This window comes from Trichechus manatus, unplaced genomic scaffold (assembly GCF_000243295.1).
Source record: "Trichechus manatus latirostris isolate Lorelei unplaced genomic scaffold, TriManLat1.0 scaffold00003, whole genome shotgun sequence".
NCBI classification, from domain to species: Eukaryota; Metazoa; Chordata; class Mammalia; order Sirenia; family Trichechidae; genus Trichechus; species Trichechus manatus.
The window spans coordinates 13,754,998-13,771,879 of record NW_004443939.1 but is presented as its reverse complement, the minus strand read 5'-3'; the positions used below and the strand labels follow the sequence as shown (position 1 = coordinate 13,771,879).

At 36.2% G+C, this 16,882-nt stretch overlaps 1 protein-coding gene across 10 annotated transcripts in view; it reads right to left on the bottom strand.

Moving 5' to 3' along the window:
• Nucleotides 1-1,883: 1,883 nt before the first annotated feature.
• Nucleotides 1,884-16,882, bottom strand: part of MIER1 (MIER1 transcriptional regulator) — a 69,842-nt gene continuing 54,843 nt past the window's right edge. For all 10 annotated transcript variants that reach the window (XM_004369031.2, XM_023730872.1, XM_023730858.1 and 7 more), the window contains 3 exons: nucleotides 10,971-11,098; nucleotides 6,200-6,339; nucleotides 1,884-3,636 (listed from right to left, as the gene is read on the bottom strand). In XM_004369031.2, the coding sequence (XP_004369088.1) occupies nucleotides 3,308-3,636; nucleotides 6,200-6,339; nucleotides 10,971-11,098 (597 nt within the window). In that variant the 3' untranslated portion in view covers nucleotides 1,884-3,307. The remainder of the gene's footprint in view (nucleotides 3,637-6,199; nucleotides 6,340-10,970; nucleotides 11,099-16,882) is intronic.

Genomic DNA, 16,882 nt, shown 5'->3' with positions numbered 1-16,882 from the left:
TAAACTTGGAAATTCTTTGTTCCTCCTCATGTTATTGTTTTTCCACACTGACATTTTTCACAAATACAGATTATAGTTGGGAAAACCTCAGTTATCTCTGATTTGGTATTTAGTAGCAATACAGAACTATTTAACACCCCCAGGGTCACCTGCATCTAACTACTGCTTACAGAAATTAACCAACCCTCAGTTACTCTAAGTGCCCACTCCTAATTTTCTGTTGACAGTAAACAAAAACAAATGTGACAAAACACGGTTCCTGCAAAATATTATGTGATACGAACTGCACTGCAAAAGAAACAATTTGATTTTATAGTCCAGAAGGAGAAAAACAAGGTGAATAGAAGTCCACAGACTAAAGGGTCTTTCTGGAGGGTGAAAAAAAAAAAAAAGACAAATATATCACCCAAGATAAAGGTAAAGGGGACCAGGAACCACTGAAAAACTCCACGCGCTGTGTTTAGGAGTTTTAGAAGCAACAGAAGTTAAATATATGTGCATTGTAAACAATGTTCATCATCTATAACTAAAATCTACTCAACAAAGCTAATGAAAATCATTCATACAGCATTATGTAGACAAGTAAGTTTAAAAAAAATATTTTAATAAGCATATTCAGAATGGCAGAAAGGGAATGGGGGAAGGGAATTATTTTACAGTCCAAAATTACTATGCATAAATTTAAAAACATCTAATTCATAATTTTAAATGCCTATTTAAATATTACTTCAAATATATTTTAAAGCTCAACAGATCTGTGTTGAACTGAGTTGCAGATTTTGAATTCTATTTGAAAACACATCATGAAATAGAATACCATTCCAAATGAAAATGATAGTGCTTTGCTGAGGGTAGGAATGGGGTGAGGGAGACTAAGTAACTATTAACAAAGGCTTCTTTTCCCAATGCAATTTGTCAAGAGTTCAAGAGTTATGACATGTACTAAATCTTAAGCAAATTAAACTCATGATATTACTAGAATTTTAAAGTAGTGCAATGACTTATCAAGTTATAGTGGCTGCATTATGAAGAACAAAGTACTGTGTGAAATACCTGTATAAACACAAAATTGAATATTTCTTTATGAAAAGCTGAGCATTATGTATATAATAGTGGAATGTCTTTCATTAGGCATACTTTAAAAAAGATAAGATAAAGACAAGTAAAATGTCCAAACATGTATACATGTGCCATATTTGCAAACATGCCTGAGAATTTCCTTGAAACGTTCTTGTAATATAAGTTTGCAACAACTTCACAAACCCGCAAACAAAATGCATCTTTTAACAGAGGTGAAAACGGCATCTCTAATATTGCAACAATTTAAAAAAGCACAGCACCACCATTCTTCTCAAACATTTCTACAGATCACCTTTGATAAAGAGCTAGGATACTCTGGATTTTAATAAAATCTAATGTAGAAAATGGATTGTGACCATCTGCTAAAGCTACTGCCATTCTGGATAAATTAATATTTTAAGTAAAACAAAACAAAAACAACAAAAAACTCAGGCTTCTCAACACTTTCACTCAAAACTTCTGATTTTCTTGGGTAAGTGAATGTATATCATATAAAGTCAAGTGTTATAAGTGGCTTTTAACACTGTTCGGGGAAAAAAGTTGTTCACATTGGTGAAGGAAAGCAGTTTGAACATATGTGAGCAGTAATACTTCATGAGGAAAGGCCTAAACCATAATTTCTCAGTGCAAGCCTCTACTCAATTGTAATAGGCAGTTGAACCATTAAAAACAGACCACAGAAGATTTATTTTAAAAAGGCATTGGCTCTTGAACTGATGGCTGAAAATGAACTGATAGAAGCATTTGGTGTATGCCTGTGTGATAAAAACAAGAATAGTTAATAATCTTTTATAAAAGTTTGGGTATAGGTTAGTCTATCAGCTGTATAAAACTACATTTTTTAACAAGAATTTCGCACTAAAAATAAAACAGCACTCTTGCAAGGCTACACTAATAGATAATCCTGTTTGTAATCACACAGAGCAGTGGCTGCTGTGTAACTTGTAATTATTTTAAATCTGCATTTATAAAGACTTTAGATTTTCATTTTGGAAATACATCATCAATTCTGAAAAACAGGACTGTAACTGGAAAAGTTTGAAAACTTTTCTAACTTCATCACTTTCTCCACATAAAATCAATATTGTTGCTTGCCGACGGTTACTCCTTGTGTGCGCCAATATCTAAGTATCACCTACTTGACCTTTTCCCCTCTGTTTATTTAATGCAAAAATGGGAAATTTTATAATGTATATAAAAATAACTGAACAGAATTCTGCTCAGCATGATACAACTAAACACTTAAGCTGGCATTAAACTTTTGTCTTGTTTCAAAAATAACTTTGAAAATTATAGCAAATGCAAAACAAACTCTGCAATAGAAGTATCATGCTTAATTTCAGAATTCTCAAACTATTTTTCCTTAAGTAGAAATCTGAAAAAACAAATTTTCACAATCTTTTATGAATGCTTTTACCACCTGGATAAGAAACATGACTTAGTTACTACACAAACACTTAAAAATTCATTAGAAAAACCTTAGCAAAATAAAATGAAAGCTGACAGACTTAGAATATCAATTCCTCTCATAAAAGTTGACCAACTGTACAAGTTAAGAAAATTATACAAGCTTTTGTATTAAGAAAGGACAGCTCAGTCAAGACATAGGTACTGTAAAAATCTTTCAAAGGCTACAAAGAATCTGGAAAAATACAGAATGTATTTCTTAAGCCCAGATAAGAATATGGAAAGACATCATTGATGTCAACAATTTTACATATACAAACCTGACTTGGTTTATTTTTAAACTTCTATATATAAAAAAATCATGCTAGCATAACTTTCAGGATTCATAAGGGTTTCCTTAATGACAACACTCAATTTGTATGGAGAGAAAAAGTGTCTGTCATAAAGATAAGACATTTCAAGAAACTCAGAAAAACAGGTGTTTTCTTTTTTTTTTCCTTCATCAAACCAAGCAAAAAGTACCTTGCAATGAAATTTTATAATATGATTAATACATCAAATGCAAAGGTACCTATACATTTTAGTTCATTCAAATTTACTAAAATACTTGTTATATACTTAAAGGGTCTTTGACAGTTTTAAAGTAAAAAATCTGCAAAGGACAGAATTATAAAATCTTATTTCCTAAAGTTAGGCTTAACTCAAATTTTCAAATTTTAAACAACTGCTTCAGGAAATTAACTTTTAAGGTAACCCATCAACCCTGAAAATTTCAGTCACACCAAGATTTACTCCAAAGAAAGTAAAATGGGTCTAAATTTTAGTCATCTATGTTATCAAGTTCCTCAAATTTTCCATGTGAGATTGCTTCTTGGAAAAATTCAGAAGAACCTGGACTTTCTTTTCCATTGCTGTTTACCCTTCGCCTTTTAGCAGGTCTCTCACTTTTTTCATCTAAATCATTTTCATTTCTTGCAGTCATATGGGCAAGTTTTGGGTCAGTGGTAAGGTTATCTGTTTCATAACCATTAGTATCCGTATCTGCATGAAGTGGTTTTTTATTTCCACCGGTAGGTCCATTAACATGTAATCCTTCAACTTTTACGTCTTCTTTGCTTAATATTTCACCTGGTCCATTAGATGACACTCCTAAATTGGAAAAGACACAGATGAAACTAACAAAAAAGTTAAATTTGTAAATAACTGTAAAATAGCTTTTCATCAAGGAAGTGAGGTATCAAATCAGTGTATACATATAGTTTGAATTCTGGCTGTGTGACCTTATTTATGCTCTCTGTACCTCAGGTTCATCCCATGTGAGAATAAGAACAGGTTTCATTAGCTGTTGTGAAGATTAAATAAGGTAATACAAATAAAGAACTAAGAAAGAATTTCCAGTAGATTAAGCATCCAATTAGTTCTTATGTGACAAATAGACACTGGATGCAGCAGCCTTAATAAGCTGAATTAGGCAAAGAGATACACATAAATTATTCACAACTTAGCAAAAGGGTCATAACTTTCTAAAACCATGTAAAAACAGCATGTTTCTTCTTAAAGACACTTGAGTTTTCTACTGCCATATAAAATCAAGACCCATGACTTGTCAATCTATGGGAAACGTGCCTGAAGAGTAAAGATCATACACTATATTTCTCTAAGTGCATTTAAATAATGTCAGTGTTAAAAAATTAATGCTTTACTGTCCCAGCATACACTTGAAAATGCTAAAAAACAAATTTTTTCTGTAACAATTATTCTAGTGAAAGCAAGAAATAACAAAAAAGGTCATGCTAGAGCTGACTACAAAATGAAATGGAACACAAATTTAAGGAGCCCTTGTAGTGCAACGGTTAAATGCTTAGCTGCTAACCGAAAGGTCTGCTGTCCGAACCCACCCAGCGGCTCTGTGGGAGAAAAGACCTGGCAATCTGTTCCCATAAAGACTGCAGCCAAGAAAACCCTATGGGACAGTTCTACCACTATGAGTCGAAATGGACTGGACGGCATACAACAACGATGTAAAATACAGAATGAGCCACTGAAGTTAATAAAATTATCTGAAAAATATTTAGCATAAAGGATAAGCCCCAAATATTACATTTGTGTTAAAGAAAATGTTAGTGTATTTTTCCTAACTCAAAAATGCACTCAAACCATGAATGCACATGAGGATAGCTTACAATCGGAGACTTAAGGAATGATTCTGTGATAGTCGGGCCCAAAGAGCCAACTGAGGCTGTGATTAGGTCAGGAGTAACTATAAGATTTCAAGGCACAAAGTAAAGCTCCTTACAAAATAAAACATATGAAATTGGGTTGGAAGGTTCCTTCCTTTCCTTGAAAAACTTGGAAATCTTGATTGTAGGTACCTGATGTGAAGGGCTTCTAGGCTACTGAGTAATTTATATGTAACTTATGAACTCCCCTAGCCCGACCACCGCATTACCAACAAGTGGTTTTAAAAAGTAAAGGAAGGGTAAAGAAACGACGGTGGCTACTACAATGGGCTCAAGCGTGACAACTGTGTGGATGGCGCAGGACTGGGCAGTGTTTCCTTGTGTTGTACACAGGGTCGCTGTGAGTCGGAACCAGCTTGATGGCACCTAACCACCACCAAAAACAAGTAGTACTGACTGCCTCCTTAAGCTTCCACCTCTGGTCCCACGGTCAGAATCTCAGCATCAGGATAGATGTGGCTACCATGAGATGGCATGTTAGTGGACCTTCTTGGATCAGGGAATGGCTACTGCTGTGTCCTAATTTTTGTTGTGCTTGCTCTTACAGGGGAAGCAGTGAGAAAAGAGAGAGCTCATCCAATGAACAGAGTATACATACTACAGCAGTGCCTGTTTGAGACCAAAGGTCAAATCTTTCATACTTTTCTTCCAGTTTTTGTCAGTGGGAAAAAGGTAGAATGCAGGTGGGCAGGACTTACCTAATTCATCAGTTTCCTCCTGAAGAGGAGTGGGGGGCTTATCTTCTGCTAGGCAAGTCTCTTACTTAGGAAGATCATTTTAATCAAAATAATTCTCTGCCTAGGTCTTGCTGACCAGCACAGTGATCTCTGGTCCACTGGATATTTCAAACGAAACCACTGTCTGAACCTCAAACACATCAGTATGCCTTTTTTATGGGGGAAAAACATGGGAATATTTTTGTAGAATATTTACAGGTTGACATCTGCTTTATTTTTTCTCATCCTCCAAGGTTATTACACTATCAAAAGAAAACTTAAAAATTCAAGATAGTGCCCTTGTTACCTACTTCTTCTCATCTAGATATATAAAGCAGTTTCCTGATAAAGTATCATAATCACTCCAGGTACTGCATAAATATCTTTGTATTTCTGATGTGAAATGGCTGGAGTTTCAGCGTTTAACAGGAATACTTATATCCAGGCATCCCATTCAAGTAAGAAAATACATGCTACTTAAAAAGAAAAAATTTCTTAAAAGAAATGATCACTGTTGATTGTACTACACTTGATTAATGGTACTTTTTAGTGATGTCAGTAGGAATCCTTTGTAATTACTTTGTATGGTGTGTTAGTATATTTGTGTGCTAACAGTATGTGTTTCATCTGGTATTTATAATTAGTATTTCGACTTCTGCTTTGGAAGTTTAAAAGAAACCCAAACTGAACTTCCCAGGCTACTGAAAGAAAAGTGCCCTTCATGTGGAAGAAACAGGTGTTTCTTTGGTTGCTTACCATTTTGATTACTATTGCTTACAGTGCCATCTTCTTTCTCGGACTGGCTGTTACTACTATTTGAGGCAGTTGGGGGAGGGGATGGTGCACGACTAGAAGCAGCACTTTCACTTTCATCTAGAAGACGATCCATGTAATCCCTTAGAATTAAGCAAAATAATAAAACAATTATTTTTCATATTAAAAAGCTGAAAATTAAATTAGTTGAGGTGAAATTTAAAAAGCTTTATTAACAAATATATCCTAATTTTCACTTACATTTGACATCTATCACTCCAGGATTTGAACATTTAAATGGAAAACTTCTTTTGGTTACATGTTGTAGAAAAAAATACATAAAGGCTAGCAAATTTCAGAAACCTATAGAAAGTTAAAAGGCAAGTACTCAGAGTGGCCCAACTAAAACTGGAGGATCTGTAAGTGAAGAAATAGGGGTGATGTCATCAGAAGGAGTAAAAAAGAATTTCTGAACAGACGCCAATTGGAATTATAAAGACTTGATGACAATACCTGAAAGACAAATTGGGACCTAATGAAAAAGGATGAATCACTTCCCTAAACCTGGACACCTCCGATATTACCTTTCTGTCACAGTGTGAGATATAATAAGCTCACTAAATCCTTGGACTTATCTGTTGGCTTTAAACTGTCAGCATCTCATTACCAGTGAGCTCATTTCCTCCCTAAGTCATTCCTGTACTATGGTATGTGAAGACAGTTGTGGTAAGTGACACTGGGCCAGAGTTAAAAGATCTGAGTTTAATACCTGTCTCTCTGAGGTTTAGTGTCTTTCCTATAAAATGCAGATAATCATACCTATCCTATCTACCTACAAAGTTGTTTATTAAATATGTGTGTGAAAGTATTTTGTAAACTATAAAGTGTTATTAAATCACTAGAATAAGAGCCAGCAAACTACGGCTGGCTACCTGTTTTTGTAAATATCTTTTATTGGAACACAGCCACACCCGTTCGATTACTTGTCTCCTGCAATAACAGCAGAGCGGAGTAATTTCAACAGATACCTCACAGCCTGCAAAGCCTAAATATTTATTCGCCAACCCCTAAACTAGAATAAAGGAGCCTTGGTGGTACAGTGGTTAAGCACTCATCTGCTAACCAAAAGGTCAGCAGTTCGAACGCACCAGCCACTCTAGGAAAGAAAGATGTGGCAGGCAATCTGTTTCTGTAAAGATTTACAGCCCTGGAAACCCTATTATGGGGCAGTTTTACCCTGTCCTATAGGGTCATTATGAGTCGGAACTGACTTGACAGCAATGGGTTTTAGGGTTTAAACTAAAATATAATTCCCTGAAGGCAGGGATTTAGTCTGTTTTTGTTTACCACCGCACCACTGGGTGCCTGAACTATGTATGGCACAGAGCAGAAGTTCAATAAAAACATGAATATATTATTTTTAAATTCCTTCACAGTAAGTATAATAAAGATATTAAGAAAAGTATTTTAGAAATTTATGAGCAGGGTAAATAACATGAGTAAGAAGGAAACAGTGGACACTCTTAGGACTTACTGAAAGTCTTTGGTATGAGTCTATACTAGCCTATTTAACTGTAGTTAAAATCACGAACAACTGTATGATCACCACTATCCCCTGGGTTACTCAGAGCGACCCTATACGACAGAGCAGAACTGCCCCATACAGTTTCCAAGGAGCAGCTAGCGGATTCAAACTGCTTTGGTTAGCAGCTGAACACTCAACTATAGGGTTGCTATGAGTCGGAATTGACTCGATGGCAACTAGTTTTTTCTTTTTGGTACGGTGAGACTGGATAATAGAGGATGTTGAAAGCCAAGCAAAAGAAGCTACAGTTGGTTACATATAAAAATTACTGTAAATTTCTGAATACAGCAATGATATCATGAAAGAATGATTTATATATATACATATATATATACATATATGTATATATATATAAATGGCATTCAGAATGCTTAGGGAAGGAGAAAGAGAAGTCAGCCTGACCATCCAGAAGACTGGGGCAGAATTTAGCTGTGCTAAGTTAAATCTTTTATTTTTTTTAAAGTTTTTATTATTTTTAATATTTGGAAGACTGAGTATTCTACAGTGAAATCTTCAATTTGTATATGGTTCCCAATTTTTTGAGGTAGGGAATAGAAAAATCCACAGTAGGACCTTTTAAAGGTTGTCTGTAGGAAGAAAAGTGACAAATGTACTTCATTTGGGTGAACAAATGGAAGGTAACAATTTTAAGGAAAAAAAAAATGTTTAGGATAATGTACTCTGAACTGATTTTGATCTAAAAACGAAGATAAGAAAATTCATATTTTTCTCTAAGGGGATTAACAATGTTTTGTGCAGTCACTAAAAGTGCAACTATTAACAGAAAGAGAAGGCTCTGGAAACAAACCAGAAAAACACCCTACCGTATCTTTATGCAAATAACCCATACAATGTGCATCTGACAGCTGCCCCTCGAGGTGTTTTCATAAGCTCACTATGCGAATTTTTTTTTACAGCAACACGTGGAAGAGGACTGGCATGGAGGTACTTGTGAGGGTGCCTCAAGGGGGGAGGGCGTGGCCAGCAAACACACAGAAGGCGTGCATTATTTGCATAAAATACGCTATCTCCATGGTTACAGAAAATCACGATTTCTCCCCATCTGGAAAAAATGTACAGTCTGGTTGCTGCTTCTTATAGAAGGCATAAAACAGCTAAAAGGGATAAAATCTGAGTAGAAAATTTTGGTATATTCAGTTTTAAAACTTCATAAGAGACCCAGAAAAGACATAACTGAATCCTACAAAACCATGGCATTCTTGTCTGGGGGGAAAAAACATTCTGTTCAACTTCATACCATTTACCAGGAGATTACTGTTAACTCTTGAAACCTAAGAGAAGATATGGGATTACTTTTAACTTAACTGTGGCTACTCTGCCTACAGAATACTTAACCCTAAGAGGAATCAAGGATATAGATAGATATGTGTCTTCCATTTCACAAGCTATTAAGAGATTATTAGAGAAACTAGAATGTTTGGCGGCACATCCCTACCTAACCTGTTGCGCTTGACATCACAGAGGACCAACTAAACCAGCCCACAACACTTCCCTTGGTGATGCTTTCTGAAAGAGAAAACTGGATGAACCATGGGTCTGACCCAACATGGCAATTCTTAGGTTCTTAATGTTGATGATGACATATTGACTGTAGTTCAAGTATGAACATTATTTCTGAAATGGGCAAAAAAAATGAAAGATGTTACTGCTGCTTTTCCCTATAGAACAGCTTGAAAACCGTGACTCTTTTAAGATATATTCTGCAGACTGGATAGCTGTATTTAGTTCTACATCATTATGCCTTTTTTTTTTTAATACCATGTCTTAACACTACCAATGGATAATTCAGAAAAAAAAATAACTATAAATTTAACAGTATTAAGCAACCAGATAAAATTTGGAATACTGCTATATATGAAATTCCACTCCAGCCATCAAGGACTTTGAATAAATGGAACATGAGGCACACAGTCAGTCTACTGTCCCATGATTTCCAGGGGCAACTGTATCCATTTATTCCCTTTTAGATTATTTTGCTTTGGGCTTTAGAGTGTTTGATCCTCCAGTGAAGTGACCAGCATACACCTGTAAATGAACACGACCAACTAACAGTCTAGCCCAGGAGTGTGAAAAACACAATAAAATATGCATACAAGCACATCTTTCAAATGCAGTTATTTGGCCAACCTTAAGAATATCTTTACTGGTGCACACTGACCAAATCAATTTATGTTATTTTTTTCTATTACTTTTATTCTGTAAACAATAGGGGATAGTCAAGGATAGTACAGTAAATTCTATCATAACAAAAATTCATCAGCATTTTAGAGCAATTCATGTGAGACAAAGGGCTCACTATTTTATGTGTTTATAGTAACAAATTACCAGCTGGGGAGGGGAGGGTTTTAATCCAATGCCAGACTTAATGAGGCTAAGAGAACTTGGTATGTAGACAATGGATTAAACATATAAGGTCTTTTGCATAAATACTGGATATAATAAGAACCCATACCTATACTATTGGGAATAAGTTAAAGGTGCATTATTAACTATTGAATATTCTGTAGAGGAAAAATTTCAGGAAATCTGGAAAAACGGAAGTCACTATGTATATGCCCCTTCCTCTATAAACAGCTTGTAACCAAAAAAGAAAATACAATTTGACCTGACTTATATCTCTATGCCTTTTCCCTTTTATATCATCTATATCTCAAATCTTATTTTGGTTCCAAGGATCTAAAGTAGATTGAACAAGGAAAAATGTTAATTTCCCTCCCTCTTTAAAGAGGCTCCTACTGGGCACATGGCTCTATAGTTTTAGAAAAGACATTCTCTCATCTTTCCTCTTCTAATTGCTCTCAAAGTGTCATAAAATACAAATTGTATATGGTTATGCTAAATGGAACAGAATTTAACAAAACCATACATTCACAGCAGCTGTGCTCCATTTCTTCTCAGAGATATCTACTTAACACCTACAATCTAACTCTTGCTTTAAATGGTATGTCTGTTTTCTCAAATACGAATTGTGGTTTACAATATTTTTTATAAGACTATGTATAAAAGTATAAATACCCTATGAAATGAAGGTATGTCAATATATGGTAAATTTAAACTAATGTAAACTCTTACCCTATTAAAGAAGACTCTAAACTCCTAATTCTCTAAAGAAAAATCCAGAAAAGCTTAACCAAAAAAATGTAGCTCTAAAAGAAAAAATAAACTCACGTTACACCAGGATGAAGATTGTATTTCTTTTTTCCAAATCGCGTTTGCTGAGCAAAGAAATCGTAACGTTCAGATTTTTTCCACATGTAATAGAATGCTACACATTCACCAACTGACCTTGTTCGGACCTATAAGAAACAAATACTTGCTTTTAAGAATCATTTTTCTCTTCAAGTAATTATTTCATGAGAAACATCTGAAGATTAAAAACAAATTTAGCTTGTCCTTAACAGATATATAATCTTGCTGTAGGTGCTGTAAAGTAGATTCTAATTCAGAGCAACCCCATGTGACAGATTAGAATTGTCCCATAGGGTTTTTCCTAGGCTGTAACCTTCATGGTAGCAGATCGCCAGGTCTTTTCTCCCAAGGAGCTGCTGGCTGAGTTTGAAACCAGTGACCCTTGGCAGCAAGGTGTTTAACCCATTAAGCCACCAGGGCTCCTTAGATATATAATACAATGTATAAAATGCAATACCACAGCAGCTGTGTTGAAAGCTATTCTTTCTAAACTTTCATTAAGAGAAATAATACAATGAAAACATACCCTCAGATATTCAGCATTCTGCTTTTTAAAAGACTGCCACCATCCTAATCTACCATAAAACTAAATTCTCCTCTATTGAAAATGTCTGGAAGTAGCATTTAGGTTAAACTAATGTTACAACCACTTCACAAATACTTTTACTCACAGAGCACCTAGAAGTCTACCTTCAAAATCTCATTCAAAACATTCGCTTACTAGTCCTAACAGCAATCCAGACTCATTTAATTTACTTTCAAGAGAGGCTAAGAATTACAATACTGCGAGTGCTCTGTTTACTGAATTATTCCTGTGGTTTACTGTGTTGTACCTATTTGTGCAAATGAATGGCTCCGCTCACATATTATGGGATTGGCAAATGATGTTGACAAAATCCCCTTTTTTGCTACTTAGAGAGCTGGAATGGTTGACGTATATGAATAAAATATTGAAGGTTTTAAAAAACTATCTGCATGAGTGTTTCAGATGCCAAGATGACATGCTTTGACTCATAAATTTCTGATCATGACGTAGGAATCCTGTGGCACTGACTGCACCTAAGAACAATTGTTGATGACACGTTTTTCTTTCCGTGCCATACATTTTTCTTCCTTCCTCTCTGCTTGCTCTTTACAGTTTAAGCCCATGGTACTCTGAGACTGACAGTAATTAGGGCTTAAAAATAAACTCATATTCTCAAGCTCTGACAATTCCATCTTTTTGCCTCCTATTGCAACTCATTTCTATACAGATTCTTCCATGGCAACTGTATTTTACTGAAACCAATAAATGAAGAAAACGTTTTGGGGCATACAAAGTTAACTATATTATGCAAATTTCTCAATAAACTAACAAAAGTCTTCATGCTTTCATTGGGCCATTCTTCTCCCCCTTCAAGAATTAACATCCTCTTTTTATTCACTACAGCAACTAGTATATTCTATAGAAGAAGTTGACTTCCATCCCCTAACACTGAAATATCACCATCCTAAATATTTACAAAGAAATCAAAGTCTTATTTTCAATACTTACGGTGTTTTTTATTTTTTTTTGGGCTAGCAGTACCCAAGCCAAGGAATAAGATTATAGGTCCCTGGGTGGTTCAAACAGCCTGCACTCATCTACTAACCTAAAGGTTGATGGTTCAAACTTACCTAGAGGCAATGTGGAAGAAAAGCCTGCCAATCTGCTTTAATAAAGAATACAGCCAAGAAGAAAACCCTAAGGAGCAGTTCTGCTGTGTAACACATGGGGTCGTCATGAGTCAGAATCAACTCAATGGCAGTGGAGATTTAAAAAAAAAAGATTCTATAGCGGAAGGGGTTAGGGTAGACTCTATTGCTGGGGTTGCTGCTGCCAATTATATTCCATTATCTTTCCTGTCAGTTCAGGAGTCCCCTCCATAGGTAGGTCATCCAGCATGGTCTAGGTCAACAGTGTTTCAATTCAAGCAAGGGTACTAGAAAATTCTTATCTAAAATGTTTTTTTTCAACCATGAAACAAATTTTTTTTTTTTTTTACTATCAGAAACATACATGGCAAGTTGTCAGCATAATATACTCCTTAGCTGTATATGAGGTTATCAGATGACTGGACACAACATTAAAAGGTATCAGACAAATTTTTTTTTTTAACACTGACTACACTGCCTTCTTAAATATTCTAAATCCTAAAACTCAAAATTTTTCTTATTAGCTATTTCTTACGCCAAATACCAAAAATGCCATCAACAGTGAATTAGTTAATGCACAACAAAATTAAGAAAAATAGACTCAAAAGGTTTGTAAGCCATTATTTTACTTACTGAATATGTTAATTATATGTTGAAACAAATCAAGTGGATACCATCCAATCACATCCAGAGGTATAAAGAAAGAAATCTGGTGTCAGGCTACTTAAGAGCCTCGGACATAACACCATACACTTTCAACAGGGTCCTAGGCAAGCCACCACACAAAACCTTAGATGCTATCTTTAAAGGAAATGCATAAAGAGCCAAGCTGCTTGCTGTGTATTCTCTAAAGATAATGTGAGATTCGTAAGCCTAGGAATTACTTAATTTCCTACATGTGAGCTCTGAAATTTTGCCTGCCCCTATTTGAGTAACACATTTTTCTATTCTATGCAATTGTGTAGTTACTATTAAAAATCTTACCTGATTTGGGTAGAAAGAGAATTAACCCCCTCTAAAATCTGCAAATGATTATGAAGTTCATTTTTTTTCTTTTTTTAAATTGTACTTTAGATGAAGGTTTACAGAACAAACAGTTTCTTATTAAACACTCAGTATACATATTGTTTTATGACATTGGTTAACAACCCGACACGTCAACACTCTTCCTTCTCAACCTTGGAGGACCTTTTTTTTCTGGTGAAAATATACACAGCCAAAGTTACACCATTTCAAAAGTTTCTACAAGTCAGTGACATCGATTACATTCTTCCAGTTGTGCTGCTCTTCTCACTATCCTTTTCCAAATTATTCCAACACCATTATCTTCAACTTAACTGCCCCCTAGGCTTCCCATCAAATCTTTTGAGTTGGTTTTGTGTATCTGCTCTCACATCTTTTTTTTTTTGTACCTTAGATGAAGATTTACAGAACAAATAGTTACTCATTACACAGTTGGTACACATATTACTCTATGACAATGGTTAACAACCCCACGACATGTAAACACTGTCCCTTCTCAACCTTGGGTTCTCTATTACCAGCTTTCCTGTCCCCTTCTGCCTTCTAGTCCTTGTCCCTGGACTGCTGTACCTCATTAGTCCCTGTCATGGATTGAATTGTGTCCCCCAAAAAAATGTGTGCAGCAACTTGGCTAGGTCATAATTCCTAGTATTTTATGATTGTGTTATCTGATGTGATTTCCTTACGTGTTGTCAACTCTACCACTATGACAAGATTATATGTGATCTCCTCATGTGTTGTAAAGTCTATCACTGTGATGAGGTTATACTGATGAGGTTGAAAAGATCAGTGTCTTAATGCAATCTCTTTTGAGATATAAAAGAGAGAAGCTAACAGAGACAGATGGGAACCTCATACCACCAAGAAAGCAGTGCTGGGAGCAGAGCGCGTCCTTTGGACCTGAGGTTCCTGCGCAGAGAAACTCCCAGACCAAAGGAAGACTGATGACATGGACTTTCCTCCAGAGCCAAGAGAGAAAGTGTTCCCCTGGAGCTGATGCTCTGAATTTGGACTTGTAGCCTACTGGACTGTCAGAGAATAAATTTCTCTTTGTAAAGCCATCCACTTGTGGTATTTCTGTTGGAGCAGCACTAGATGACTGAGACAGTCCCGTTTTGTTTTATGAGGCTGTCCAATCCCCAGCTGAACCGTGAACCTCGGGAGTAACTTCACCACTAAGCTAAAAGGGTGCCCGGGGGCCAGACTCTCTGGGTTTCTCCAGTCTATCAGGCCAGTAAATCTGGTCCTTTTTGTGAGTTAGAATTTTGTTCTACATCCTTTTCCAGCTCTATCCAAGACTCTGCTGTGATCCTGGTCAGAGCAGTCAGTGGTGATAGCCGGGCACCATCCAGCTGTACTGGACTCAGTCTGGTGGAGGCCATGGTAGCTGTGGTCCATTAGTCCTTTGGACTAATCTTTCTGTTGTCTCCTGTTCTCTTCATTCTCCCTTGCTCCTGAAGGGATGAGACCAGTGGAGTATCTTAGATGGCTGCTCACAGGCTTTTAAGACCCCAGATGCTACTCACGAAGGTAGAATGTAGAACACTGTGTCTTTATAAACTGGGTTATGCCAACTGAGCTAGATGTTCCCCGAGACCATGGTCCCCATAGGCCTCTGCCCAGCAATTCAGTCCCTCAGAGAGTCTGGATGTGTCTATGCAACTTTCCTGACCTTTCATTGTACAAGTTGTGCTGGCTTCCCCAGTACTGTGTACTGTTTAACCCTTCGCCAAAGTTACCACTTATCTATTGTTTGTTTAGTTACTGCCCCCGCCACAACCCTCCATCCCTGGTAACCAACAAAGATTGTTTTTTTTGTGTGTGTAAACTTTTACAAGTTTTTACGGTAGAGGTCTCATACAGTATTTATCCTTTTGTGATTCACTTATTTCACTCAGCATAATGTCCTCCAGTTTCATCCATGTTGAGATATTTCACAGATTCATCATTGTTCTTTATCATTGCATAATACTCCATTGTGTGTATGTACCATAGTTCATCCATTCACTCTTGATGGGCCTCTAGGTTGTTTCCATCTTATTGCTATTGTGAACAGTGCTGCAATGAATATGGGTGTGCATATGTCTATTCGTGTGATGGCTCTTATTTCTCTACCGTATATTCCTATGAGTGGGGCTGCTGGATGGTATGGTAATTCTATTTCTAGCTTTCTAAACTATTGTTTTCCAAAACGGCTGAATCGCTATGCGCTCCCACCAACAGTGCGTAAGAGTTCCAATCTCCTCACAACCACTCCAACATTTGTTATTTCCAGTGTTTTTGAATCGTGCCAGTAATGCCGGAGCGAGATGGTGTCTCATTGTGGTTTTAATTTGCATTTCTCTAATGGCTAGTGATAAAGTGTCTGTTCATTTCCTTTGCCCGTTTTTTAACTGGATTATTTGTCTTTTTCTTGTAGAGGTGTTGGATTTTCTTACAGATTTTAGAGATTAGACCTTTGTCGGACTTGTAGTGTCCAAAAATTTTTTCCCGTCTGTAGGTTCTCTTTTTACTCTATTGGTGAAGTCTTTTGATGAGCTTAAGTGTTTCATTTTTAGAAGATCCCAGTAATATGTAGCTTATCTTCTGGGCTTTGTGCGTTGTTGGTTATGATTTGTATCCTGTTAATGCCGTGCATTAGGGCGTCTAGCATTACTCCTATTTTTTCTTCTACAAACTTCATAGTTTTTGGCTTTATATTTAGGTCTTTGATGCAAATTGAATTAGTTTTTGTGTATGGTGTGAGGTATGTGTCCTGTTTCATTTTTTGCAGATGGACATCCAGTTTTGCCAGCACCATTTGTTAAAAAGATTGTCTTTTCCACATTTGATGGACTTTAGGCCCTTGTCAAAGATCAGGTGACCATAGGTGGATGTATTTACATCTGGGTTCTCAATTCTGTTCCATTGGTCAATGTATCTGTCGATGTACCAGTACCAGGCTGTTCTGACTATCGTAGATGTTTAGCAGGTTCTGAAGTCAGGTAGTGCGAGTCATCCTACTTTATTCTTCTTCTTCAATAGAGCTTTACTTATCCGCGGCTTCTTCCTTTCCCATATAAAGTTAATGATTAGTTTTCCATCTCTTTAAAGAATGTTGTTGGTATTTGGATAGGGATTGCACTGTATTTGTAAATTGCTTTGGGTAGAATTGTCATTTTCACTATGTTGAGTCTACCTATCCATGAGCATAG